The following is a 26,973-nucleotide window of genomic DNA, read 5'->3' as shown; positions in this document are numbered from 1 at the left end:
CATTGGGAAATAAAAAGATACAAGTCGTGAAAAGCTACCGAGCAGCACAGTAAAAGTAAACCGTAATTCCCTCAATGAATTGTGCCCAGCGGCTTTTAACAGATTTTCTTTATTTTTTTAACTATTTAAAAAGTGCTGGTGCTGCTCTTCGTGTCGGGCCCGGTGATCCACTGACTCTTTGCTTCTTTAGAGAAAGATGATTTCCCAAATGCAGTGCGGTGAGATGGAATGGAAGTTAGCCCATTTATTAATTTCAAAACTACATATTGTAGAAACAAACTATTAGTAGTTTGCACAGTTTCATCGTGTGTGTGTGTGTGTGTGTGTGTGTGTGTGTGTTAGTTTGCATTTAAGTATTACGATAAAATTCTTTATTTAGAGACTCATCTGTACAGTCTCCTTCTATTGAAGTCGACATTCTTAAATTACACTGTAAATTTTAACCTTTTTTTTTATATCCTTTTAATGACTGACTTATGTTTCAATCATCACGTGTTCTTAACTATTTGTAAATCTCCTTGCTTTTATGTTTGGATGTTTTTAAGGGTTTTATCTGACGCACTTTGAATGGCCTTGTTGAAATGTGCTATACAAATAAAATTGCCTTGCCTTGTGTATTAAAACAGCAAGCACCCTTTCCAGCCACAGTGACATCAGCTGCAGCTACTTGTGATCTCTCATGCGGTTGTCTGGTGGAAATGGAGTGACAAGGGGATTGTTGTGACACACTAGCAGGTGCACGTCGAGTGAAGAACACCGGCCTGAACTGGTGCTAAAAATGACATCAGAATGTCTAATGACTGTGAAAACATGCACACATGCAGGTCTCTTCATCGAAGACAAACAGAACGGAGGAAACGGGAAAGGCGACGACGTAGGCAGAAGACGCCTGCTTGTGACAACAAAAATGGCCTCCTAGGCATTAAAAAGCCCACTGGAAGGTCTGCACTTACCATATCAGCCACACCGATGTTCATGGTTTGTTACCCATTGTTCTTATTAAGTATATTGTTACTTTCCATAACGTATGTGCGAGTAGCCTACCTGACTGACAATCGCGGTTATTTGTGAAATGTGACTTTTTCTCAACATGTTTCCCAGCTTATTCTGATCACTTGATGAAACAGTTTTTTTTCAACGTGTCTCAGTCACTTGAACTACTTGACATCCTAATGAAAAAACACGAGGGACATTCGTTTTTCTTGAAGCAGCTTGTGTGTCTGTCAATCAACAAGAGGAATGAGGACAGAGTCTCACGTGTCCTTTTTCTTTTTATTCTTTCTTATAAAAAACAGTTTCTCAACCCAAAACCTGTGTGAGTTCATATATATGTGTGTATATATATATATAGGTACTCCCTTTGCCTCAGGTGTCCCCCCCCACCTCCCCCCCAACTAATTTCCTTAACCCTAATCCTACTACTAGTACTTCAACTGATATCAATACTAAAAAGACTGCTACTACTAAAAATGCCATTAGTACCAGTTTTAGTGACCGTGAAACTGATATTACTCTTACAAAAAGTACTGTTATTTTTATACTGCTTTTAATACTTCAACTACTAATTACTACTAGTAGTAGTACTATCAATACTAGTATTTATACTGCTATTGATACTACTACTAATGTTACTACAAATACTATGACTACAGTATTAGTGCTACAGCTGATAAGCTTTTAGCTTTCAGCATTCCAACGCATTTTCTAGTTGCTTTAAACGCGCCGTCATGTCCACAGTTGAACCTGGTGGTATTGAAATAGTTAAACCGGGACTTTTGTGTAGCTCCTCGTGTGTAGTGCGTGTAGCTGCGTGACGGAGTGTATACAAAACACCACCCCATCGCCCAGGTCCAACTCCGATGTTCGCCTTTAATGTCTCAGTGTTGGACCTCTTCACACAGAGACACCTTCGCGTTGAGCCATGGAGAAGTTCGCGCTCGGACTCATTGGCCTACTGGGTGTGTTGGTGTGCTTTGGAACCGGTCAGCACCATTTACGCGCACGCGTCGGACCGTGGAGACACCGGATTCAGTGGGAGAATAACGGCCAGGTGTATAGTCTGCTGAGCACGGGGACTCAATATCGATCGCCTGCGCAGAGCAGAGGACGCACTCACCTCGTATTGACAACTAAAAAAGGGTTTAACCGACTCCACCCTGCTGTTGCACTCAGGAGATCCACCAGAACCAGGCACGGAAACCCCGAGGAAGCAGTAGGGGGTCGCATTCAACAAAACGACCTCCATCAAATGGATGCGTCGGTTCTCGGCGTTGATGCGGGTCACTATCTGCTCGCCTCGGGGCGACCGGGGACACTCAGCAGGTCCCCATCGAGCCCGGCGACCACCGGAGAGGGTGTAGTTGTCCCCTCACAACAGGCACCGTCCAACGGCGGCGCCGCCTCTTTCACCTCCAGCCAGGAGTTCTCCGGCAGCGGGGTCCCGCGAGGGGCCCCGAGTCCACCGGCAGAGGGCCCACAACGAGCCACGGCGCCGCCGGGACGGTCCCCGGACTTTACGCGCAGCCGAGCCGAAGGGAGAACGTCTGAGAGCTCAGAATCATCTGTCGGGTCATCCGCCGCGGCCGGGCGGGTCCTGCCGCCTGAGGGCAGAGAGAGCGCACGTCGAATCCCGCCGCAGACACGCGCGAGGGACGCGCACGGCGCGCAAAGAGCGCACTCACTGACCGGAATGCCGCCGGAGACAGACGTTTATCCCACCGCGCCGTCCAATAACGCCGTGGAAATATTCTTCCATCGCCCGGGGCCGGACACAACAAGGACTGCGGACACGGGGGACCCCCGGGATCCGCACAGTATTCATCACAGGAACTCTGTCTTCTATGATGTCTACCAACCAGACCGCAGAAACAGGTTCCATGTTCGCCCTCCACCAGGACCGGGCTACGGCACCGGGTTCTTCCACAACGGTGAGGGGGAGAAATTTAAACTATATTTATTTATTGATGACAACCTATAATTCAATTGGGAAACTTGTGAAGCAGTGATCCTTCCAATGATCTTTATCAAATGTAAGTCTTTTTAAATGTAGTTTTGATAGGAGTGAGAGTCAATGCACCCTACGACTAAATGGATGTCTCCACTAGAGCCTCTGAGCAAATAAAATTAAATGAATGAAGGGAAATGGCTGATTTATAGATGTCAGCATGGTGCAGAGTATAAATTATCAAAGTAAATCATCCAAAGTTTCACTTAATCTACTGAAATATTTCATATCAAATGTACTCTGGTTAGCAAAACAACAAGTTGTTTAATTTACTATATTTCTGATGTGTTTAAGTGACGGATTTTCCACTTGTAAATATACAGGTGAGATGTTCGGACGAATTCAAATCCCCACAACCGTTTCTGCTGATTATGCCATCAATAATTCACATGTTTTCTCTCCCTATTTCCTTGAAGAATATTTAGGTTTCCCAGAAAAGAGAAGTTTAAAGTCCTGCTTGAAATTCCTAAATAAACGTTGCATTCTTTTGAATCAGTGCTTTGTCGTGTTTTTTTGCAGGTCTACCCGACTTGGTTCCTGACCCGTACTACATCCAAGCTGCCTCCTACATCCAGAGAGTACAGATGTACGCACTGCGCTGCGCAGCTGAAGAAAACTGTCTCTCCAGGTGCACTTATTTATTTCAATCAAGATCAAAGGAAATCAGACAAGTGCTTTTTTTATTTCCCTTTATCCTTAACATATTGTTACACTGGGTGATAAAATCCCAATCGGCACTTCTAAAGAAATAGTGATAATCATTGAGGCATCCTCTCGCTCTCGGTTCCCACAATATGTGTATTGGCCTGTGTCCCATTTGGGAGCTAAAGCTGAGTGACGCAGCGGCTGGACACACACCTGGCAGCCGCCCGAGATTCCCTCCTCTGATCTGAGAACCCTTTTGCCAAGTAGAAGAAGCTCTGAAGTGAAATGCAAAGGATTCCTGAGGTGAACGCAAAAAAACTACTGAGGCAAGACGAGAAACCCGCCCTGTCACTTACAGACTACTGCTCCATTGTGTAGAATAGAGAAGAAGCTCAGTGTGCAGTCAAGTGTGTGCATGGAGGAAAATGTGATATGAAGACACCAAAAATGCAAAAAACTGCAATGCAAGTCCACCACGGAGGTGTCATTTCCTCCGATAGTGAAGATACTGGAGTTTAACTGCATTTAAAGATTTCCCTGCTTCCTTTTCTTTCAGGTCTGCGAGTCATCCCAGCGTGAAAGACCTCGACTACAGAGTCCTGCTGCGGTTCCCACAGCGAGTGAAGAACCAAGGAACAGCAGACTTCCTGCCAGTGAAGCCCAGACACGAGTGGGAATGGCACAGCTGTCACCAGTGAGCTCCGTGGTGTTCAATCAAATTATAAAGTGCATTACTGAAGGTGTATTCAAAATCAAACACGTGCACACGACGTTGAGAAGTATTAATATTACAGCATAACAAAATCACAAAATCACAAACTGCTTCTGATGAAACAATGCTCCGTTTGATCATCAGCCACCTTCAGCAGTGGTGCTGGCTGAAGGTTACAGTTTGGTTCCTCTCCCCAGGCACTACCACAGTATGGAGGCCTTCAGTAACTACGACCTGTTGGACGTCTCCACCGGACGGAAGGTGGCCGAGGGACACAAGGCCAGTTTCTGTCTGGAGGACACGTCCTGCGACACCGGGGTGCGACGGCGCTTCGCCTGCACTTCTCACACACAGGTTCGGCCTCCCGGGCCCACGACGTACTCTTTCACTTTCCCATCGATCCATTTATTTAATTCATTAGATGCTGATTTGTTACTCTCTCAGGGGCTGGGTCCCGGTTGCTACGACACGTATCACGCCAACATCGACTGCCAGTGGATCGACATCACCGACGTAGCGCCAGGGAACTACGTACTCAAGGTGGGAGTTCATGAACCACCGGACATTGACCTTCACTGGAGTCCACGAGGACGTCTGTGTCTCATCTACGCCGTTTCTACTGCTTCTCTCAGGTGACGGTGAATCCGTCGCGAATGGTTGAGGAGTCGGACTTCTCCAACAACGAGGTGCGCTGCGACATCACGTACACGGGAAGCTACGTCCGGGCAAGAAACTGCAGGATCACCGTGTAAGTCAGTCTGCTGTTCTCGCTCCCAAAGGCAGAGATGAAAAGTCACCGTCCCTGATGTGTCTCTTCTTTGTTCCACAGAAGCGGACCAGACTGAAGACGAGCCGACAGAAAGATAGCACTCGATACCTTCTTGAGCGTTGCTCTTAATGTGCAGTTTGTGGACTTTTCGATGCAGCATTTCTACTTTTTGTGTTTTATAATCTGTTCTTATTTATGTGATACGTTACACTGTGACTACAGCCAGACTGCTGTGTGTTAACTTATGTTTTAAGCAATGCAAGACTTTACTGTTGGCTGATTGTGTGCAAAAACAACCCCGAAGGAAAGTCTGTGTCTCACAAATATAAACAAGCTATTCAAGCTGTGTAAATTAATTTGGCTGTGCATGCTGTGCGAATTGTGTGGAATGTTCTTCTCCCCTGAAACTCATTAGCAATTTGTCAGAGAAGAAATATCCTTATAATATTGACTATGCATGGGGACGAAAGACTCATAGTCTAATAGTCACTGTTGATGGAATCATTTGAGCAAATATTTGACAACATGAAGTCATCGCACTGACCACTTACCATCACGGCAGTTGACGCCAGCTGAGGGCCATTCGAATGAGGAGTGGTACATTTCCTGAGTGCTTTTGGAATAACACACCTCGGGGAAATACCAGAAAGGGTTCCACTTTACAAAAAAAGACACAGCAGCTTCACACCACATCCCTGCTGCTGCGTGTTTGTCGTGTTGTGTTACAGTAGATGAGTGATTGAGAAAACATTTATTCGACTGGCATTGACTGTGTGTGAAGGCGCCTGTGAACGCGCTGTTTACACTTTGTCACCACATTTACTCGGGATCCGGTCTGGCTGGGTCCCCTGCTGTGCAGCACAAATACATACTTTCATCATCTTTTAACATAAAAAAAAAAAATAGAGGAAAGCTGGAAGCTTTTGACTGCATCAACCTGTAAAGTATTATAAAGTCCTTGTACAGTGGCAGATATCAGAGACTTTTATGTGAAGCCTTATGTTGAAAGAAAGAAAACAGTTCCAGGATGTTCATGAGATGAATCTGCAAGCAGGTGGGTGCTTTTCTCAGCTTCTGTGGCTGTTCTGAGGGAGGAGGGACGGGGACGGGGGGACAGGGGGGGTCGGGGGGGGACTCACTGACTCAATTTCACAGTCTGTCTTACAGCAACATCAGGGCCACAGCGGGTCACCGATGTCTCTGGGCCCTCTGGGGGTCTCCATCTGTTAACCACACACACGGTATGAAGGCGCCAGCGAATCCAGAAGGAAGTTTCACATTAGAGTTTATTTATTGCTGGAACGCACTATTTCATGTATTCACATCCTTTACTTACTTTCAATTAAAGTACTGATACAACAATGTAAAAGTACACCTAAGGAACGTATTTCCATCCAAATGTACCTCAACCACAAATGTACCGGTTCTGCAGAATAATGCCTCCTGTCACAGATATATTATTATGTGTAACATAATCTAAGTATTATTTTACTGTATGGTGGTTTGGTTTTGCAGTGCCCAAACCACTGAGTATAACTATTTTTATATCTGTTGCTAAACAATGTAACAGAATAAAATGTACCCAATCTCTCTTGGTTCCTTTGGTCTCTTTGATAATAATTTCAGCTTTAGTTCTGCTTCGGCTCTGTGCATTGCACATTAACCCAACATCTCTCTCTAAAGCACAACCTACGCTACGGATTCCTCTGAGGATGACACACACCTGTCTGCGGACTGAGCTTCTACTCCAGTTACAATACAGTAACTGTATTTGTTGATGTTGCATTGTTGTTTGTGATCGAGGTGCATGGATGCAAAAGGCGGCGAGACAGAAGAAAGTACCAGAGATGAAGTCTCATTCATATCGGCTGCACATATCCACACCACACTAGGATTCAAACCTGTTTTATAAACTCCAGATTTCACTCACCCACCTTCCCAAATATGGCGTCTCCATGGAGCCCAAACCATCTTTGGCCAGAGAGCCGTCGGCGTGATCCCCTGATGTGCATGTGAGCGTGACGGAGGGTCAGGGCTCCTCCGCCGCTCCAGGTGCTGTTTGCTCAGGGCAGGTCGGTGTGCTGAGCACGCAGGGCCTGAAGGATGATGGGCCCGAGCTGACCGCCCCCCCCCCCCCCCCCCCCCTCGCTGGAGATGGCGAGGAGGAGAGACATTCCACAGATCTGCAGACGGCCAGGAAAAACCGCCAACTGCTCACACCAGCAGCACCACGGCTGAAGCATTCTCATCGCGGGCTGAAACTTTGTGAGGCTCCGCCAAGAGGCCCGACTGTCTGAGAGTCCCGGTCAATAAGCGTCAGAGCCTGCAGGGCGAGACCCCGGTGACACTTTGCACCAGTGCTGGTTCCCTGTAAAGAAACAATCAATACCGAGACCCCCGTCAACCTCCATGCTGCTGATTTCTCTATTCTATTTGTTACGGGTTAAGAGTTAAACTCGGATATATGGAAACACATCATGGCTGGATAGTAACCGGGCACACGGAGCACGGGCCCAAAGTGTCGGCAGCCCACCCAGCCTTACTTTTTTCAGACCCGTGGCTTTCAGCGGAGCTTGTTCTCATGCTATGATGTCGACTGATTGACCTGCTGAAGTGTCCGTGGGTTTGAGGAGATTAATGTGACATTTATCAACGCCGTGCCAGTTTCCATATGAATCGTCCTTCTTCAGAATTAATTTAACCCATTCAGACAACTATGAACTGTCAGCTCCATTGAAGGACAAATAATTAGACATAAAACATTCCAACAACTGATTAATCATCCGATCGTGGAGATAATCAACAAAGGTGATTCAGCGCTGTAAGAGATAAATGAACTCTGGTGTATACAAACCCTCATGCACATAATCACTGACATATTGAAGTGTAGACTTTTAATACTTCCTAACATTGGTATAGTCTGGAGTCTGCAGAATGAGCCTGCATCATTAGAGAAATAACTCGACGCCGACCTCCAGTACTAATGTTCCGTGCTTGTGTCTGGACTTCTGGTCTGCGTATTTACCTTTGTAGATGATTGTTTGTTCATAGCAAAGAGTCACAGGGGAAACGTCTCCTCGCCAGACCGTCTGACATCCTGAAAGAAGGAAGACAATGTTTACCTGGGCAGGACAAGGACTGCGTAAGTCCCCCCATTTACACATCATTAACCCTCCCTATTTGAATTAGAAGAATGTGCCTCACGACAGCTGTACTTTTCCCCCCGGAGCTGCCGTGTAAATATCCACACACTCGACGGGCTGTCCCAGTAGATGAGTGTTATTAATCCTGTTATTATATTATTTTTGGGATTGGACAGGGAGGCAGACCGGATGGGGCTACGAACAGGAGGAGCTGAGAGGTAAGGGGAGGAGGAGGAGGAGGGTGAAGAGGGGCGTACAGGTCATTCAGCTGAAACGCTCCTGTTTTCGGTCTGAATTTGCTTCTAAATGATCGTATTTTTTCATGGGTTTTTGCACATGAGCGTCAAACAACGTCAAGGTGTCTCGTAACAGACATCTGTTCAACTGTCACGACAGGACGCCTTTTGGCTCCAGAGACGTACGTATGAGAACACACAGACATGTAGGAACAGACATGAGACTGTTTTTGTCTACTGTTACACAAAATACTGCGAAAAGGAGAGGAAGGAATGTAGACGTACAGCATTTGTTAGCGAGAGTTTTTTATAGACGGTTTTTAACAGTATGTCACTTGTACATAACATTAAAAAAAATATTTGGTGCAGAAGACCAGACAGTAAAGCCTACTTATCGTTTATAGCCTACATTATTTTACTGTTCATCGTTTTTCCAAACAGGCTGTACGTACTGCACATAAACTTAATTTATTTATAGATGTGCACTCTTTATATTCCTGTGGTCCTTAAACTCAATGCACTATTCATACAAAACATAACAAACCAAGCCATAAACCATAAGAAATTATTAGTAACGATTTTACCTGTATTGGAGTCATTTGATTCCTTGGATAAATAAAGTCTGTTATTATCTCCACAACACATTTTAATAAATTATGTTGATTGTTATATTGCGGATTAAAGGAGGTATGATTAGTTGCGATAAGATTGAATTGGACAAGACCAACCTTTTAGGCTAGAAAAGTCAGTAACATGTCAATGCAACTCATACGTTTATAAGGATGAGATGTGTGCTCTGTCCTCTCCCTTTTGCACCTGCACATGAAATCCTGGGCTGCAGCCAGGCAGTAAAAAAAGAGACTACTGTATGCTTTATGTAAGCAAACATAGGTATGTTTTCAATCTCTTAGGCATATGACAAAGCATACGGTTTGACATCAAATGGCGTAAAACTGTAGTTTATATGGTTATTTAAAGTTGATATGAATTCACACTTTGTTATCATCGGTGAATGGAGTGAATCCCCAGTTGTCATTGGAGATGGATCATTAGAAGTTAGTTTGGGTTGGGGTAGATTCTTAAAATTGCTATGTTAAGTTATGGACACTTGAATGCTGTTGGTTGAAAAAGGGCGACATCGTGCGGCGATGAGAGGTAGCGTTAAATCCAATGATTTATGTACTCATACTTTTGTTTGTCAATATTGCAATAGATTGATCTCTAAATTGCAATAACCTGTATTGTATAATTTGACTACTATACTGTCGAGACATTTATCTTTTTCACATTTGTTTTGCCTCCTTGAGGTGATCGATGGCATCTGACGCTTGATGTGACGACATCAACACTCGACGGGAATACCGGTTTCTCTGGTACCATTCACAGCGACACACACACACACACACAGACATCTGAGGAGGAAGAGATGGCCACCCAAAATAACTTGAACAGTGCTGCGACTTTGTCGTTTCTGCTCATATTCGGGTGGGTTGCAGGGTTCGTCCCGGTAGAAGCTTCTCCTGAGGGGACGAAGACGGTGGAGTTCAACGTTAAACCGGGAGGAGTGGTGCACACTTTCACCGAGGCGATTGTAAGCGACTCTCTTTTGTATTTCCCTGCATTTTACACGTCCAGCTGATGTTTAAAGTGATTTAACATACCAGCCGGACACAAAGACACAGTTCCGCTCGAATCCAAGCGCGCAAGTTGTAATGTAGACGCATCCATCGAGTGTGATATGGAGATTAGCTTCTCATTGAAGCTTATTGAATGTTAAGAAACGCAAGGGGATAAAATGATGACATGGTTTAATACACCAGCCACTACAATATGTGTGTGAATTAAAAGTGTGTTTCTTTGCTTCACACATATATGTTGGTATCATTTTAGAATGACAGGGGGGGCGCGTACTGCGTGATGACGACACAGCCTGTGAGCAGCTGACACGTCGCTGACTCGGTGCCACAATGGCTCCATTCATTGGTCGACAGTTTTAGTGACGTTGAACTACGTTCTTGTGTAGCTTGAAACTCAACTCAAAGTGTATTTATTTATTTATATAGTGACTTTTGCATATACTATAAATGCAGGGGGTGAAAATAAATGAATAACTAATAATAGCTAGAAAAGAAAAACGATAGCCAAATCTTAAAATGAATAAATGAAACCATCCCAAAAATAATGCAACAACAAATGATCTAAGCTTAAAAAACAAAACTAGAACATTACCTTAGTTAAAAGTCAGATGAAAAAAAGAGAGTCTTGTCCTTATATCCAGAGGTTATGTGTTATGCCGTTTAGGGGCTAAAAACCGATCACTCCCACTGGTCCTTTTATTGGAATCACAGGGAACATTTAAAAAGAAAGCGATAAAGGACCTTTGTGATGCTGCTGTAACCTGAAATTAAACCACACGTCTGATATAAGTGGGAACAGGGTCATTAAAATCTATTCTAAACTATACATAAAACATAAAACCAGTGGAGTAGGGTTATGGGATGAATTTACATGTTTTACTGTTTTAGCTTTAGTACATTAGTAGTTTTATTATGGACGTTTTAAGTAATCACTTACTTTACTTAAAGTAACTTACTTAAACTCACTCACTTAGCACTGTTATTGATTTGGGTTCATTTAAACTAAGCATCAAAGTGTTTGGCCATGCACACATCTATTCATGCCAGTGAGGCAGGCAATAAGTGCATGCAGGGCTTTGGCGCTGAAGGTTGGTTTTAAAATAATGTATGTTTGACAATAAATCGTTATCGTAAAGTGATTCAAAGATCAATAATGAAAGTAATATGCAGATTTAATGATCCGCTAATTACATTATGTTTCACTTTCTTTTTCCAGAGGGAGTATGAGTGCTCATTCACTTATGCTTCACAAGGGGGAACCAATGAGGTGAGTCTCTCATTTGTTTATCATATCATTGATTATAGATTTGTAATTATAGCAGGTTTCATGCATCCTATTCTTCTGTCTCTGTGCCAAACAGCAATGGCTGATGAGTGTGGGTTTGAGTGACGACGACAAATTGTTTTCCTGCTCCGTGTGGAGGTGAGACACACAAACACACACACAGACACACACACATTGTGTGAGTCTTCTTCAGCTCAGTGACCCTGTTGTTCAATGTGTCTTCCGTGAGAATTTGTCCCGTCTCTTTACACTGAGTCACTCTTTAATTGTAGTTTTATCGCATCAGCCGCAGTAGAGGAGAGACAATGAAATGTCATTTGAGTGTGAACCACAGTTTCTAAACTTGGTCTTTACATATTCATGTCCAGCTTTGACACGATAAGCGTATGAATACATGCAAATGACTCTATGTTGGTAACAAATATTTATGTTTTCTTTCTGTCAGGCCGCAAGGGAAATCCTACCTGTTTTTCACTCAGTTCAAAGCTGAACTCAAAAGAACCAAAATTGAATATGCTAATGCTTATGTAAGTATGATAGAAACACAATTCCCTCCACTGTCCTGTTCACATAAGTCTTTTGATTATTTGTTTTCAACCGATCCTGTTCCTGAAAAAGGTTCCACAACGTTTAATGTAATGGACTCAATCATGGCTCGCGTCTGTATAACACGGGAACGAAGGCAATCACACACAAAACGTGTCGTTATCAGTTGCATCTCGATGTTTCCGTGACGTTGACAGTTTGTTGTGCGGCTCTCAGTCAGTCTTCGTAAAACAAGTCGTACTTTATAAACCTAAACTCAACAGCTTTAGAAATAGAACTTTCACATTTATATTAATGTTGAGTCAGACTTCAAAACTCCCACTTTTGATGCCGTTCCTTCTCACAAAATACCAAGTTAACCCACAAACTAACAAAAAAGGAGTTGCAAAGCCCTTTCCCTCAATGTTGGCCAAATATCCTGCAGAATATAGTGATGACGCCGTCGGTGCGGCACACGACCTTCAGAGTGATTAGTGTGTTGGAGAGCGAGAAGCTCCCAGGCCGAGCAAAGACCGAGAGCAGTCTAAAGTTTGTCATTCAGTTTGTTTACATGATGGTATAATTAAAATCTTTGCTTAGTCGGACTATGGCAAGTGCTATTATCCCAATATACATGGCAGTGAATAAATAGAATATTGGCCGATACGATAGGTGGCGCTGTTTTCATTACAACTAGTTGTGATACAGCCATTTCCGCTTGACCTCTTCACCACTACCAACAACAACAACATCAACATTACGAGAAAGCTGGCGAATGGAGAGCAAGGTGAAGCTACATCCCTCTACTATCTTTGCATGATGTTAATAGGAGGACAGCGAATGCGAATGGCACTATTGGCTGATTTGATAACGGAGAGAAGACGCCGTCGGGATCTCAAGCCCACTTCCTTATCCGATTCACCGTTACATGCCGCAATAGTCGAACTATCAACTGGATCGGATCGAGTTATCCAGGGGTGTTAGTCGGATCGTAGTCGGACCGCACATAGTCGGGCAAAGACGTTTACATGAAACGGATAATTCCATTTCAGTCCGACTAAGCCAATTATTCGAATCCATGTAACCACGCTGACTGATGGTGCTGCACCCTTTTAATGCATCCTGTCAGTTTTGAGATTAAAGCTTCTCATACCTTTTGTGTGTGAGAAAGAGATGAAACATTTCTGGACTCATCAGGTTGGAAGAATTCTAAAAATCATAAACAGGAAAGGTTCAATCTTTTTTCTCCATAAAGTGCTGCGTCATCTGCTTCAAACAATTATTTTTTATTAGCAATTCAGTGATTAATCATTTTTTCATTTGCTAAATGTATTTTATAAAAAAGACCCAAACAGTCTAAAACCCCAAATATATTTAATTGATAATGATCTAGAGCAAAAAAAGTGTGCAGCTGAAACCAGAGAATGTTTAGCATTTTCTGTCAACTAATAGATTGTTTCCGCTTTAAATTGAACAGTCAGTTAGAAAAAACTTTCACCGTTTTTTCAATTTATTTATTACAGCGCGCCGCTGAATGCACCTGACCACACAGTCCTGAGTAGAATTGAATAAAACACGCTGTCACTTGCACTTTGGACCCGTCTATTGCTTTGCCTCGCATCCCCCTCCACTCGTGTATCCATGGCAACCCATCACATGCGCGCCGCATGTCCGTGACATTTCTTTTGGTCCAACGTCCTTTTGATGATTGTTCGAGCTGCGTCCCGGCTACGACCGGCCGTGTCAAACCGACGGAGGCCAAGAGACAGAAAAGCTTAAATTCTCAAAGTCTCGTTGTCTTTGCACGTGGCGCCTCAACGAAGGTTAATGTGCGTCCCGAGCTCGGCCACTCAGCGGAGGTCTGCCCGCGTCCGATGCGGTCGTCGCTGGAGGGAGGCGCGCGTTGACACGCCTCCTTCCCCCAGCAAGGGCAGTCCTGACATTCTGTCATTAGCGAGAGCACATGTTTCCTCCTCCTGCTCTGGCTCCGTGCCCTGCAAGCAGAAGACAAACACACCAGAGGATAAGTCACTAAACGATGGGACGGAAATAACCTCGCACACACACCAACCCACACCTGCCGCCCACGCGCAGCGTCTCCTTGACCTTGTCGTCACATCCTCTGTCTCTCCAGGCCTGTCTGGTGCAGAGAAATTGTCTCCCTGTACCGCCTCTCATCCGTTTGTCTTTGTGTGTTTTATTTATTTTTCTCCGTTTCTCCTCCTCTTCCTCACTGCTGCTGTGTTTGTCTCCAGTCCCAGACGGCGGCTGCAGGACAAAGTGACGTGCCTTTGAAGCCGGAGGAATTTACCGTAGGAGACTCAACAGGTGAGGAATTGATTGTATTTCCAAGGGTTCAATCAACTCCCTCGGTTGACGTGTCAATCCCCCGCTCCCTCGCCGCCCTCTTCACGTTGCGGGTTCCCTGCTGATTTCCCTCTAAAGAATATGCTCCAGCTGGGAGTGGGTTGCAATTTGTCCCCGTAGCGTTGTTTGTTGTTCTTCGGTTTTTGCAAAAAAATAAATCTCCAGTTCTGGCCGGTGATTAGCAGAATATGACAAATCGCACAAGAGATTTTCTGCAACAGCAGATTAGTCACAACAGTAGAGGGGCTTACATACTCCCTTTCCTGCAACTATCACAGACTTTAGGATTTAATCCCATCTCTGCGACATCTCCGGGAATACCTTTCAGTCATGACTTTGCGGAGTAAGCTAAATTTGATCTAAAATTTGCTTTTAAATGCAAAATATGTCCACAAACCTGCTTGTATCTCACTCTCAAACTCGTATTGTCCACATTGAGCAGGCTGCCGATCTACCAAAAACAGGGCGTACTTTTCAAGCGCCACCCACAGGAAAGAGTCATTGGTTTCTAGATTTCAGCAGCTGTTTACTTTTTACTTTCCTGTAGACGGCGCACATCTGCATCCGCGCATCTAATCCGCGGGTTGTTTCGCTCTACAAGCAGGCGGAGTCAGACGATGCCGGCTGGTTTCAGCTTTTTAGCTTCAGTGACGCCGTATGTGTCCCTGTTTTCGTTTCAATTTCATTCTCTGACTGCAATTTGCTCTCGTCCCCGACCTGCAGTGACCCACCGAGATGGAAAATTCAACGCTCAACTCTCCAAGCTGACCGCCATTGGACGCACGCGTCACGATGAGCTGTAATTGGCCGTGTGTCGAGTCCGGCCTCTGTGTTCCATCTCTGCAGCCATTGAAGGACGGATTTGCGGAAGAAACAACCAAAAGCTGAAGTGGGATGATGCTGATGCCGTACGTCAGTAAATAAATGACCTGGTATTTTATTACAATGGATTTGAAAATGCTGTTTGGACAAAAAAAACAACACTGAGGTATCAGTTTAGTGTTCCATTTTTTTCTATAAATAATGTCCTAGTTTAAATTATGCCATAAAATGAAGTGCTTCCGTAGTTATTTCTTATTTTCTGAAGCTGTAACATTTACATTAAGCAGATCTGTTCTGATTCACTGGGGCCGTCTCTGAATGTATAGAGGATCCGTGTCCGGGGGCTTGTGGGGTATAGTTAACACGTTTAGACACAAGTGGGGAGGGATTTATCTTTCTCCTGTAATCCTAAAAGGAAAGGAAATAATCTCCAATAGCGTCATCGCACTCTCATAAACAATTACATTTATTCTGAATCTTGTTCTGTTCTGAGCTCCTCGCTTTCTGTTGTTCCCGTTAGATAACTGTGCATTACTGAAACGACACATTTTATCCCCTGAGTCACCAATGGGTACCACTTGTTATCCCTTTTTGTTATGTTTGTATTATTGGGCAGAGAGGGTGCTTGTAATGGAGCTAGAGACAGATGTCTGTGGATACATCCTCCACACTGTGAGCATGAACTCCTTGTTGAGAAGAAATGTAATATATACTACCATTTCCTTATTGAAATGTCTCTATTTTTAACTTCAGGATATTTCAATTAATTTTCAGTAACACGGTCTCTGGTTCAACCCAAAAGAACTCAAATATACGGAGTACAGACATTTGGATCATAGTATCAATGAAGGAGAGAGATCACATAATCCGATATTTCGATCTGCTTTCATCCTTTGCTGTAACACGTGTGGAACGGCGGAGGTGCTGTGCACGTCTCAAAAGCCCTTTCCCCCCTTTGCGTCGAGCCGCCTTGCCTTCATCTTCCTTACATTGATCCAATCTTCTTAGATCCACACAAGTGTGCACGAGATGAGTTCCGGGGATTGATTTCAGATTGGAGGATTGTGCTGATTTGATTCTGCGGCCGCGTTGCCCACTGAGATCCGTACCTCGTTTGGTTGGGGCTCGGACCCGGTCGTCCATCCGGTGGTGATCCCCCTAGAGTTGAGGTAGCGCCCGGCCCGGCTCGGCTCGTGTCCCCACCGTTGATGCTCCCTGTGGGGTCGCAAAAGGAAGCAATCACATCCAGATGCTGTTCCAGAATAGATCAAAAACACTTGTTACTTTTTTTTTAATTTTTTTTTTACATGGTCTCTCTTTCCTTTTCTACTTTGTGTTTGTTCTGATTCATGATGAAATGTGATGGATGTTTGAATAAAGACATGTTGCCAGTGTGCTGGAGATAACTCAATTTTTTTTTCTCGTTGTGTCAGTCATGATCTGATTGAACCTCCCACAGGCTCGTAAAAATGGGTAAACATGAAAAGAGAGAAGAAATTTGAGTGCCAGCATAGACGCGTTAAATATTCCCAGCACCGTCGGAGCCGGGCCACCAAGTGAACGTGACATATCTCTCTATAATAACAGCAATTTTAGTACCAGCACTAATGCTTTCCATAATTCAACCTTGCTTGTATGCTGCAGCGTAGAAATGAGACTTTATATTAAAATAAGAAAAAAATGTATTCTGTAAGTGTACTCAATTAATAATATATGGTTTCCTCGGATAAATGGTTCCATGAGATAAAAGCTTCCATTGTTTCTTCTTAATTTCTGGGGGAGAAAAAAGCTTTGCAGGCAGGATTTAATAAATCCACGGCCCCATATGGGAATGTACAGAGCGTTGCTCTTTGTGAGCTCGCAGATATACGGGGTCAGCAGGGGTTTATTCATTTTATGTGAAGCCAAGAGGAAATCAGTCATGTTGATTGTAGTCAAATTGGCATCAGCAAGGTTCAAATCCTGTGATACAAGAAATTCACGTTTATGCTGCGACCACGCAGTGCAGTGCTTTAGTGTAAGATCCAACCATGGCAGGAACTATAAAACATCAGAATTTCACTTAGAGAAGATATATTGTGCAATAGAGCTTTGCCAAGAAACCCCCGCATATTCCCATACGTAAATTTAAAGCTTATAGATATAGATTCAGGCTTTGATTTACAATGTTGTTGCGGATAAAAAAAGTTGCAAAAGTTGTTGTTTCATTCGGTAGTAAATCTCTGCAGTGCAATATCTCTTTGATTACTGTCTGAGACACAAAATTGTTTCTATGCTGTCATCAAAACCCTGAACTCATATCACTACTGTTTACCATCTGGTACCAGTAGATATGTTTACTTTCAACTTTCTAGCCCCCCTACAGTGCGACCATCAGGGAAATATATACACATAATGCTGCCAAGTACGGGCTCAGATTATAATGGCGTGCATTAAATAGAAATCAGACAACATTTTTATAGCTACGCTTGCAAAATGGCTCCAGGGATCAGTTGGCCCCAACATTTAAATCCAGACTTAAATATAATAATGATTATTCAATGTCATTTCACACAGACATTCACGATCCCCAGAGGACAAATCCAACTGACTTTTCCTTAAGCCTCACAAGCAGACCAGAAGCTTTCCTCTGTTTTCCTTCTTACTTAACCTTGACCTCTCAAATGTGTATCTTTGAATCCTTGGGGTCCTGACACTAGGGCATCATCGGGTAAGACAATTTTACAAGTTTGTCTCACTTACCCAAGTCTCTACACCCTAAAGCTGCACTGATGTGTGTGTGCAAGGACTTCTGCTAGATCTACAGCTAACGCGTCTGTGCCACAGACCTCAAAACACATCACTGAGCCACACTGTTTGCTCTGCATGACACGTTCTTTCACCGGCACTCGCACACAGGCGCTGGTGAAAGAGCCGCAAGTGTGTGTTTTCATCTACCACTCCCGTTTGATTCAGGGTTTTCTAAAAAACGATGCCCACATCGCTTCATACTTCATGCACGTCAGTAATTGTTTTAAGTAGAAACAAACGCTGGGGGGGCTGAGTGCGTCAGAGTGGGTTGTGAAGTCAGAAAGTATTGAGAGGCAGTTGTTGTTTTTGGTCTGTTCATTTGATTTGTTGACAATGAAAGAAATACAGAATATGAGCATATACAGTTTATATATATATTTATATATATATTTAAACTCTCTTAAAATAAAATAGGCACATAAGGCATTGAAATAAAAGACAACATGAGAAGGCCTAAATGAATTGATTTGCTGTGTTTGTACATGTAATCAATGCGGCCGACATTGCAGTGCTTGTTTTTCTCTCTTCCCACTCTCTCACACACACACACACACACACACACACCTGACTCCCATTTCTCTCTCTTTGCATCTCTTGACATTTAGAGGGGAACAGATGGAGATTGTGACCTGGTCGGTCAAACGGGCCCGATGAAGGGTACAGCGAACGGCCAGCTGCCCCCTGTCTCCCCCGATGCGCATCTAGGCGCCGGGCCGGTGACCCGGTCGGCCTGTGAGCCACCCGGCCCGTTCCCGTCTTATTTAGTTCACGTTATGTGATCTATCGCGGGTCGGCAGCCTATCTTCCACCGGCACGTGCTTTTCACACCGCTGAGCCAAAGTACCTTTCTCGTTAAACCGTCACGACTCTCGGCGGCAATTATCCGGCCCAGACAATGCTGATACATGTGAGTGGGAATGTCTGGCTGCTTAGGTTCAAACGCACTAAAGTAATAACTTCTTACTTTGTCTTGTTATCCTGCGAACAATTACACCTTGCTTTATATGTCTATCTAATTAGGCCTTCTCTTTTGCCCTTTAACTGTGCAATCTGTGGGAGTCTGAGAGCTGGAGGAAGGGGGGGGGGGAGCATCTGTATAGAGAGCTCTTGTTACCATAGTAGTAACTCAGAGACAGATGTTATGAAGCCTTATGTATGTCCTGCATATATACTCCAGAGATTGGCATTAAGGGAGGAGCGGTAAAAGGGCGTCCGCAGAGCCAAGCTGTTCTCACCCGACATACTCACCCCAAGTTGCGCTTGCGACCCGTCACCTTGGAAACTTGGCTTGGTTTCGATCAGCCTCCCACCCCCCATGCTGCGTTGTCTCACACGGTGGTAGAGAGCAGCCTCCTTTTCTCGGGGTACGGAGGAGCTTTGCGGGGCTCCTTCGCTTTCTTTGTGTGCTCAGAGGATCCCCGGTGGGGGTACGGGGGAGGCTTGCGACCTCTGCGGTCCACGGGGGCAGATCGCACCTGTGAAATTGCGTGAGCGGGTCCTGCTGAGGACACCCGCCTCTCCCTCTCGGTGTCGGACACAGCTTGAGTCGAGCCGGTCGGCGGGCAGCTGACAGACGGACGCGGGGCGGATGATGGAGAGAGCAGACCGGCAGATGGGGGGCCACTTTGTGGGGCCTGAAAAGTACAGATTTTGTTCTCTGCGGCGACAGAAGGGCTGAACGCGGGGGGCGGGTGAGGCTTCGGAGACAGCGGGGAGACGGGGCTGACCCTGCTGGAGGAGGACGCCCCCGGGGAGTGAGGTTGAGACCCAGGGCTGTTGTGGTGGTGGAGGTTTACTGTTAAGGGGGAGAGGCCGGGGGTAGGAGGCCGAACGGGGAGGCTTCGTTGGGGAGACAGAGTGGCGTCGCGCCGCAGCGTCCCACCGCGTCTCGGAGAAGACCCCAAAGTGGAGGTGAGCCGAAGAGTTCGACCCCGCACTGTCGAGAACCCAGAGGTGACGGGGCACAGCGGCACATGCGGTGGGGACTGGCTCCTGCCGTGAGGACCCCTCCCGAGGCTGCCCGATGAGTCTGAGGTTCCAGGCTGCTCTTCGGGCACCGAGGGCCTCCGATGGACGCGGCCCACCGTCGCCTCGCTCAAAGTCGAACCGGAACTGGAGTCGCTGTCGCCTCTCTCGGGCTCCTCCGCATTCAGATCGATAGCTGAAGTTAGATTGTCAATCTGCTGCACCACCTGGGACGGATACATAGAGCATGGTGACAATTAAGTAGAAGTACCTGGGAAAGAGAAGCGCTCCACCGATTTTACAGATGTGGATGCGTCAACTTATAATGAGGGGTACTTTCTTTCATGTGAAAGCAGTTGCATAATGTCTCCTGTGACTGTGACTGAAAAGGTCTTGATGATGTTGAGGATCAGGATCATGTCAGTCTGGGATGACGGGTTATAAACTAAAAAAGAAAAAAGTGTTGTACGGACGACTTTGTTGAGTTGCGTTATGGAAATGCAGGATCCAGGGTTTCTATTTTTATGTTATCAAAGGTCATTACAGAAACTATAGAGCAAACCAAATGAAAATCTGAAAATCATAATTAATTTCACAGATTTTTTAAGCCGGCTGATTCTAATTTTTTTCATTTTGATCATTTTGTCAAGAAATCGCTCTCAATGAGAGAATACTTCACCAGACCTCTCGTCAACTGAGACTCATCACTTCAACATCATAGTCGTTATTTGGATAATAGTACAGAGGTGACAGGAAATGAAGGGAAAGACAGGAGAGATCCAACGTTCAAAAATTCCAGATCTTCAAATTGTTACTGAGGAAACTGAGCATCTGCACCGATATCATACAAAACCAAGCTCAGCATTAGCTTATCCTTGGTGAGGCCAATAAATTATTTTCTTCTGCATTTGCATTTCTGCATCTGTAATCCAGAGCATTTCAGACTCTTTCAGTGTGCATCGTCCGACTGTAAGTATGTCACACACGCTACAACTTGAGCCTGGAAACAATGCATTATGGGAAATGTGTAAGCTAAATTTAGGTGGATTTACCTTCTAATACCTGTGGTGAACAGTGCACTGTACAAGTATACTGTACAGGCACACACACGGGCATGTAAGTAATGCATTTAGGGCAGAGCATGTAACAAACACACAAACACGAAGACACACACACACGGACAATGATGGAGGCAGGAGAGATTGTGGAAAATTACACTGGGGAAAAATGTTTGACCTATCTCTCCACCTGCTCTGCGTGCACGGATAAATCCTCGTCCCCGGCTGGAGCAGATGAATTATTGTTTGGTTCTCTGTGTTCAACAACATCCTCGCTGATGTCAAAAGATGGCCTGGTTTTTCCTTTTTGGGAGAGGAATTCCGTATTGCTTTGAAGCACCGCATGCATATGCGACTGTGGGCTGCTTGTTAATGTCAGAAACCAAAGGAGATAAAAGAGAAAAGGACCCTCGCCTGCTGCTCCCAGTGTGTTTATTAAAAATGACGTTTTTTTTGTCCCCTCTGATTCTCATATACAATGCGGATGAGTGCTGAAAGATGTTTGCTTTAAAGCTCAGTCATGCTGAAGCAGATCCAGTTTAAATAGTGTTGTATGAATCATTGGGCTGTTTTTGATTTGTCAACTCGAAAGAAACCACATTCCCGTGTGAGATTGTTTTTGTGGAATTCATTTATCTGAGGCAGAGGTCTTTAGTATTGCTGTAATATTTGTACGTCGTCTCGGTCTAAAACGACTCAATCCAGTTCCTTTTTTAAGAAATGCGATTGATTATTAAATAAAACCGAGGGTTGCTTCTCATGCAACAGAATGATAAAACAGGGCTTTGAAATAAATATGCGACCAAAGTCTTCTCTGGTGACTTATCTTCCTTTGATCTGTCGTCTCTGTTGCGAAAATTTGAGACTTTTCTGTCTGCATCCTTCTCCCCCCTCTTTTCATGTAGCTTATAAGTTACATTAAGGCTGTCACCCACTAAAACCTAACAGCCAGAATGATGAAGTTACTACCCCGGGTTTGGCCGCGACCCCGCGATGCAGATGCAAATGCCACAAGGCGAGAATTACGTGTCACTTTTACAGGACGAGGAATTGGGAGGCAGAGATACTGGGACATAAATGGATTATAAAATGCGATCCAGCTGTGCCTTGAGCAGCATCTGTCCACCAGGAGGGAGAGTGGTGGAAGAGCCGAGGGTGGGTGTGAGAGGAGGGATGTAAGATGCAGAGAGAAAGGCGACTGCTTCAGCTCATGTCACGTCTCAGCAGCCTCGGGTGGCATCATGCAAATGGAGCATAACTGTGGTCTCATTCACCTCTGTGAACGTGTACGCACAAATTGAGCCCAGGTGTTGTGTGTGCTTTGAGACCAATGACAGAGAGGAGTTGTGGAAACTGTTTGCAGACTGCATCGGGTTCATCCAACGCCCGCTGCTGACTTTTCAATGCACGTTCAATTTTGCTGAGGATGTGTGTTTGTAGCCTGCTCTGTTGTCTGCAAGAGAATAAGCGGCAAAGGTTTCATAGCATAAGCATGCAACATCTCCTGCATCAGGAAACAACTAAAATAACGTGTGAGGAAGCAGTAACTTATCTTCTCCTAATTTGCTTTTTCTTTATGAGTCCAGGAAAGACGTGATCACGCAGGTGAAATGTCAGGCAGAATCAACAAATTTACACGTTTACCTCTTTCATTTCCTGGTGAACGTCCCTCAGCGCTGTAAGAACTTGCTCCAGGTTATCCACCACCCGTTTGATCTGGTTTCGCACCACCTTCCTGCTGCAGCCCGATTCCTTCCTCTGTAACTCCCCTCCCTTGGTCGGCCTGTATTGCACCCTTGCCTGGTTCTGGCCCTGGGCCCCCGTGGTACGCTCAAAGCTCGCCCTGGGTTTCCTGGGACCTCGTAGAGTGGTGGTGCAGCTCAGGCCTCTCAGAGGAACCTCGGTGGAGAAGAGGACTCCGTTGAGGGGCCTGTTGAAAGGCTCAACGTATGGTTCCCTCAGGTCTCTCTGGCTCTGAGAGTTCCTGAAGCCGGAAGTGAAGCCGCGTTGCCTTTCCATTCCCTGAGTGTCCGAGCTCACCCAGCTGGATGAGTGGAGGTCTCTCCTGCGGTAGGTGGTTCTGCTGGCGTAGTCCAACACCTTCCCCCTCTCGTCCTCCGTGTGCACCGCAACAGGCGCCTTGCGGTTCGGCTCTTCAATGAGCAGTGCAGGAACGGGAACAGGAGGGGGTCTCACTAGTGGCCCATATTTCCTGACCACGGTGCCAGTCCCGTCGTTCTGAGACTCAAGGACACCCAGGTGGCAGCTTTGGTTCCCGACCAAGGCGTGGTTGTCCTGGGCCGATGCGGAGGTGTCGCTCGCACCCTGCTGCCCGTCCTCCGCGGCAGTGCTCTGCGCGTTGGCGAGCGGGTCCGTCTTTGGAGGCTGTGTCCAAAAGGCAGGACGGTCCTCCCTCTGATGACTCCCCGGCAGAATGTGGTGACCCCGCAGCACCACTGGCAGCATCCTCGCCATCCCCACGCTCTTGCACCGAACCTCCCCTTTCTTTGCCCGCTCCTTTCCCTGCATGGAGAAGAACCCGATCCCTTTGGCTCTCTCCAGCGGGCTCAGGTTGTTCCGGGCCTCTGAGCTGGATTTGTACGGTCCGTTGAGGCCCATGTCACCGCCGTGGTGGGGCTTCAGACTACTGCGCAGCCAAGGGATGAAGTTGGGGGCGTGGGGCTTGAAGCCTCTCTGCTCCCCCGGCGCCGGAGCCCTGCTGTCAGAGAACATAGTGATGGATGATGTCCGGCAGCCTCAGGGAGGGAGGAAGAAGCAGAAGACGAACAGGAGGACTCCTGAGACAGAGTGCTTCCTCTTCTTTTTCCATGAATCCTCTACTACCTTTCCCATTAACGTAGTCTCAATCCGCTCTACGTTCAGTCCCTTTTCCTCCCTCCCTCTCTCTCTCTCTCTCTCTGGCTCTGTCTACAAAACTTTTATCTTCTTTTTCCATCCATACCTCAGGACCCACCCACCCACTCCCCTTTTCCTGCTTTTATTGCCCTTGTCTTTTTCCCCTCCCGTATCTGCTTCTCCTCCCACTATCCCTCCCTGCTGTATTGCTCTTGAGCCCCTCACCCCCTCATTGGACCGGCCCGGGAGACGCCGAGGGCCTCCTCTCCCTCCGTCTTCTCTCTCTGCCTGCCTGCGTCTCACTGGCTCAGTAGCAGTGGAGGCTTCCTGTCTCTACATCTCTCTATCTCTCTGTCTCTCTCTACCTCCCCCCCCCCCGCCGCACACTGCGCTGTCTCCTATCCTCGCTCTTTCTTCCTCCCACTCCCTCTGACTGCTCTAACTCCCTTTCGCTTTTTCCCTCCCCATTTCTCTCTCTCTCTCTCTCTCTCTCTCTCTCTCTCTCTCTCCTCCCGTGTGACTCTCTGGTCTCATCTGAGAATCCTGTTGGTCGTCCGACTTTGCAACTCTTCTTTTTTTTTTCTCCTCCCTTTTCTGTCTTCCAAAAAAAAAAAGAAAGAAAACCCGCCCCTGCGTCCCCACCTCCCGTTTGCCAGGGAGTGCAGCTGAACTTCAATCAAGACGGCAATGTTATTAATCCCCCGTTAGCCCGCGTACAGCCACGTGATCCCGCCTGCCTCTGTTCTCATCTGATTACTCCTTCCCCAGCTCAGCCCCTCACAATTAAATGCTGCTTAGGATACCAGAGGGGGTTTAAAGGGGGTTGTGGAGGATGGGGATGGAGGGAAGGGATGGAGGAGAAATAATAACAAGGAGGGAGGGGGGGAGGGGGGGGGGGGCACATAATTGCGACCCTCCAAGATCAGAGATCAGCACCAGTTTGACAGGAACTATAAGCTCGCCGGATCTAAACGTCAGGCTGCCTGTGGCACGACCCCCCCCTCCCAGATTATTGCAACTCTCAGCAAATAGTGCCGTGCTACATCCCGGTTGTTTTCTGGTTTTATTTTCTGCCGCATATCCAACATTTGTTCCAATTATGCAGAGACAGCTGCTATTTTCTGTGTGTCTCACTCAAAGTCCCACTCTTTGCGGTCTGGATTAGATGTATCGTGTCTGACAAGCCCAAAGATGCCTCCTAGGTGCCTTTTCTCACTCATCTGCGGCCCCACGGACGGGTCCCTCCTTTTCTGGCGGCATCCGAAATGAAAAGACGGCAGCAGATCCAGCACATAAAGCTGTGACAGTTTGCTGTCACTCTGCAGTGAGGCACTCAAAGCATCTGTCATTCTGTTAGTCAGCAGAGCAATTTATTCCTCAGGTAGTGCCCTGTTGAAATGGGACTTCATTCACTGACATGTTCTACTACGTAGGGGGGAGGGAGAGGGGGCGAGGGGGGAGAAAACCGACACAGTACCGGGGTAATCTGCAGACTAAGAAGCTTTCTGCCTACATGTGATCAGGCGCCTGTCAGTCAGTAATGACCACAAGTCTAGATATTAAGGCCATAAAGAGGGGAAATAATAGAGCGGCTACTATTAATCCCACCGCTGTTTTCTCCCTCATGGCTTGAACACAAAGTCTGTTTCTATGCTGAGAGGGATCGCTTTTGCATTTAAAGATTTCACTGTGTGCGAGTACGTTTAAAGGTTTTCTAATGAAGATTTTTCTGAATTTCACTTTGAAATTATGGTTAATCATTTAAGTATAATTCAAGAGCACAGTCTCATACAAAAGTAATGATGTTCTCACTGTACAGACCGTGAAATAAAACATTCATGTCAAAATAAATACACACACACACACAAACACATGAAGGAAACCTAAAACCTTGAGTGCACAAATCAACGCTTTATTGAGCTGCATGCATATCTTGCATCTCCATATTTTGTTCTTCTAAAAAACTCAAAAAAGTACTTTGCATGCTGTGAAGCAAAGAACATTTCTTAGTTCATGAAATGTGGAAATAGGTGATTGGACACATGAAGGACAGTGAGGCGAGCAAAGTGAGTGTTTACGATTTTCATGACTTTTAATATTTAATTGATTTCCTTTTAAAACAAATAAACCTCCCTGAATGTGTTTCTGCCCATATGTGTATGTGTGTGTGTTTGTCTTTGCATATGTTAAAGACCTTGTTTCATGTCTCTTGAAAGTCTACGTTCCCCTCCAATCAGCCTCCCACCTTGTGAGGCCCATAAATATCGCGGCAGCGCTACCCACAATCATTGCTCATTTTCAGGTCCATGAGGAATAATAAGCAGCTGTCACAGTTGCTGTCCATTTGCAGTCTGGCTGCGCAGCCCCTTGAGTCCGTTTGCCTTCATACCATCCATTAAATTAATGTGATTCCTGTGATGGAATGAAAAATGAATACACCCAAAGCAAAGCTTTTTAACCAAAACGCTGCAAAAGAATCCTTTTTGAGTGTGCTGCAGTGTTTCACGCCCTCCACCGGGAGCTGTGAAAAGCCGTTTTTGTCACAGTCGTGTAGTCTTTGGTACCGGTACTGGCGGCCCAGTCTGATGAACTTCGCCCTGGTCGAATTTCTTGGAGCGGAGACAGGCAGGAGGCAACAAACGTCTTACGTAACTTGGTGGAAAAGACAGCGGCGCTTTGAAAGGCACAGCGCCACACGTCTGTCAACGCCTCCTGTGCAAAATGGCTTCCAGTCAATGCGTCTGGCACCCGGGAACCTTCTTTAACCACCTGGACTTCACAAATGCAGATTTTTTTTTTGGAGAGAATTGTGTGATTTGCATTCCTGTATCGGGCAAAGTATTCACTTGAAGTTAAAATGAGAAGTTCCCCGAGAACACAGTGTTCTTTTTTTTTTTTGTATTATAAAATATAGAAGCAAGCAGATGCTGTCTTCCCCGAAGTGTCCAGTGTCACGCTGTTGATAATCCTCAGGGCTTCGGCAATGAGTCGCGTGTGTGTGTGTGTGTGTGTGTGCACAGCAGTGTCTTTCCCAGCCCTCTCATGTATATTATCGTGTTGTTTGCTTTTTGGATTCCCCTCCGCTGCGCTTTTCATCCTTGAACATCGCGTCAGTCAGGTGCTCTCTGAGGACCAGAGGAAGAGAAGGCAGAGAGACAC

At 45.8% G+C, this 26,973-nt stretch overlaps 3 protein-coding genes and 1 long non-coding RNA gene across 4 annotated transcripts; 2 read left to right on the top strand and 2 right to left on the bottom strand.

Moving 5' to 3' along the window:
* The first annotated feature begins 1,794 nt into the window (after positions 1-1,794).
* Positions 1,795-5,472, top strand: loxl5a (lysyl oxidase-like 5a). The gene is made up of 7 exons (XM_040185271.2): positions 1,795-2,927; positions 3,524-3,632; positions 4,206-4,343; positions 4,559-4,715; positions 4,806-4,901; positions 4,994-5,109; positions 5,191-5,472. Exons 1-7 carry the CDS (start codon positions 1,922-1,924, stop codon positions 5,204-5,206), a joined length of 1,638 nt encoding a protein of 545 aa, XP_040041205.2. The 5' UTR covers positions 1,795-1,921; the 3' UTR covers positions 5,207-5,472.
* A 4,349-nt stretch (positions 5,473-9,821) lies between these two features.
* Positions 9,822-16,539, top strand: mydgf (myeloid-derived growth factor). Its single transcript, XM_040184557.2, has 6 exons — positions 9,822-10,100; positions 11,363-11,413; positions 11,508-11,569; positions 11,877-11,958; positions 14,212-14,284; positions 15,047-16,539. Exons 1-6 carry the CDS (start codon positions 9,936-9,938, stop codon positions 15,124-15,126), a joined length of 513 nt encoding a protein of 170 aa, XP_040040491.2. The 5' UTR covers positions 9,822-9,935; the 3' UTR covers positions 15,127-16,539.
* On the bottom strand, positions 13,224-16,224 carry LOC144411456 (uncharacterized). The gene is made up of 2 exons (XR_013468626.1): positions 14,034-16,224; positions 13,224-13,950 (listed from the first exon to the last, which is right to left on the bottom strand). It is a non-coding gene; the product is annotated as an uncharacterized LOC144411456 (long non-coding RNA).
* Positions 16,540-19,188: 2,649 nt separating the features above from the next.
* Positions 19,189-26,311, bottom strand: LOC120824013 (uncharacterized). The gene is made up of 2 exons (XM_040184552.2): positions 22,603-26,311; positions 19,189-20,127 (listed from the first exon to the last, which is right to left on the bottom strand). The coding sequence occupies exons 1-2, from the start codon at positions 23,689-23,691 to the stop codon at positions 19,264-19,266; spliced, it is 1,953 nt and encodes a 650-aa protein (XP_040040486.2). The 5' UTR covers positions 23,692-26,311; the 3' UTR covers positions 19,189-19,263.
* Positions 26,312-26,973: the final 662 nt, after the last annotated feature.

The sequence above is a fragment of the Gasterosteus aculeatus genome, chromosome 8 (genome assembly GCF_964276395.1).
Source record: "Gasterosteus aculeatus chromosome 8, fGasAcu3.hap1.1, whole genome shotgun sequence".
Lineage (NCBI taxonomy): Eukaryota > Metazoa > Chordata > Actinopteri > Perciformes > Gasterosteidae > Gasterosteus > Gasterosteus aculeatus.
Note: the sequence above shows the minus strand (reverse complement) of the source record. Positions and strands in the feature narration are given on the sequence as shown.

Bases quoted from the DNA above. Each gene is read 5' to 3' on its own strand.
- mydgf (XM_040184557.2), top strand. From the start codon at position 9,936: ATGGCCACCCAAAATAACTTGAACAGTGCTGCGACTTTGTCGTTTCTG. The intron at 10,101-11,362 runs GTAAGCGACTCT...TTCTTTTTCCAG, and splicing joins ACACTTTCACCGAGGCGATT to AGGGAGTATGAGTGCTCATT. The intron at 11,570-11,876 runs GTGAGACACACA...TCTTTCTGTCAG, and splicing joins TTTTCCTGCTCCGTGTGGAG to GCCGCAAGGGAAATCCTACC.
- loxl5a (XM_040185271.2), top strand. From the start codon at position 1,922: ATGGAGAAGTTCGCGCTCGGACTCATTGGCCTACTGGGTGTGTTGGTG. The intron at 2,928-3,523 runs GTGAGGGGGAGA...GTTTTTTTGCAG, and splicing joins CACCGGGTTCTTCCACAACG to GTCTACCCGACTTGGTTCCT. The intron at 4,902-4,993 runs GTGGGAGTTCAT...TGCTTCTCTCAG, and splicing joins CAGGGAACTACGTACTCAAG to GTGACGGTGAATCCGTCGCG.
- LOC120824013 (XM_040184552.2), bottom strand. From the start codon at position 23,691: ATGTTCTCTGACAGCAGGGCTCCGGCGCCGGGGGAGCAGAGAGGCTTC. The intron at 20,128-22,602 runs GTAAACGTGTAA...TATCCGTCCCAG, and splicing joins TTCACCAGGAAATGAAAGAG to GTGGTGCAGCAGATTGACAA.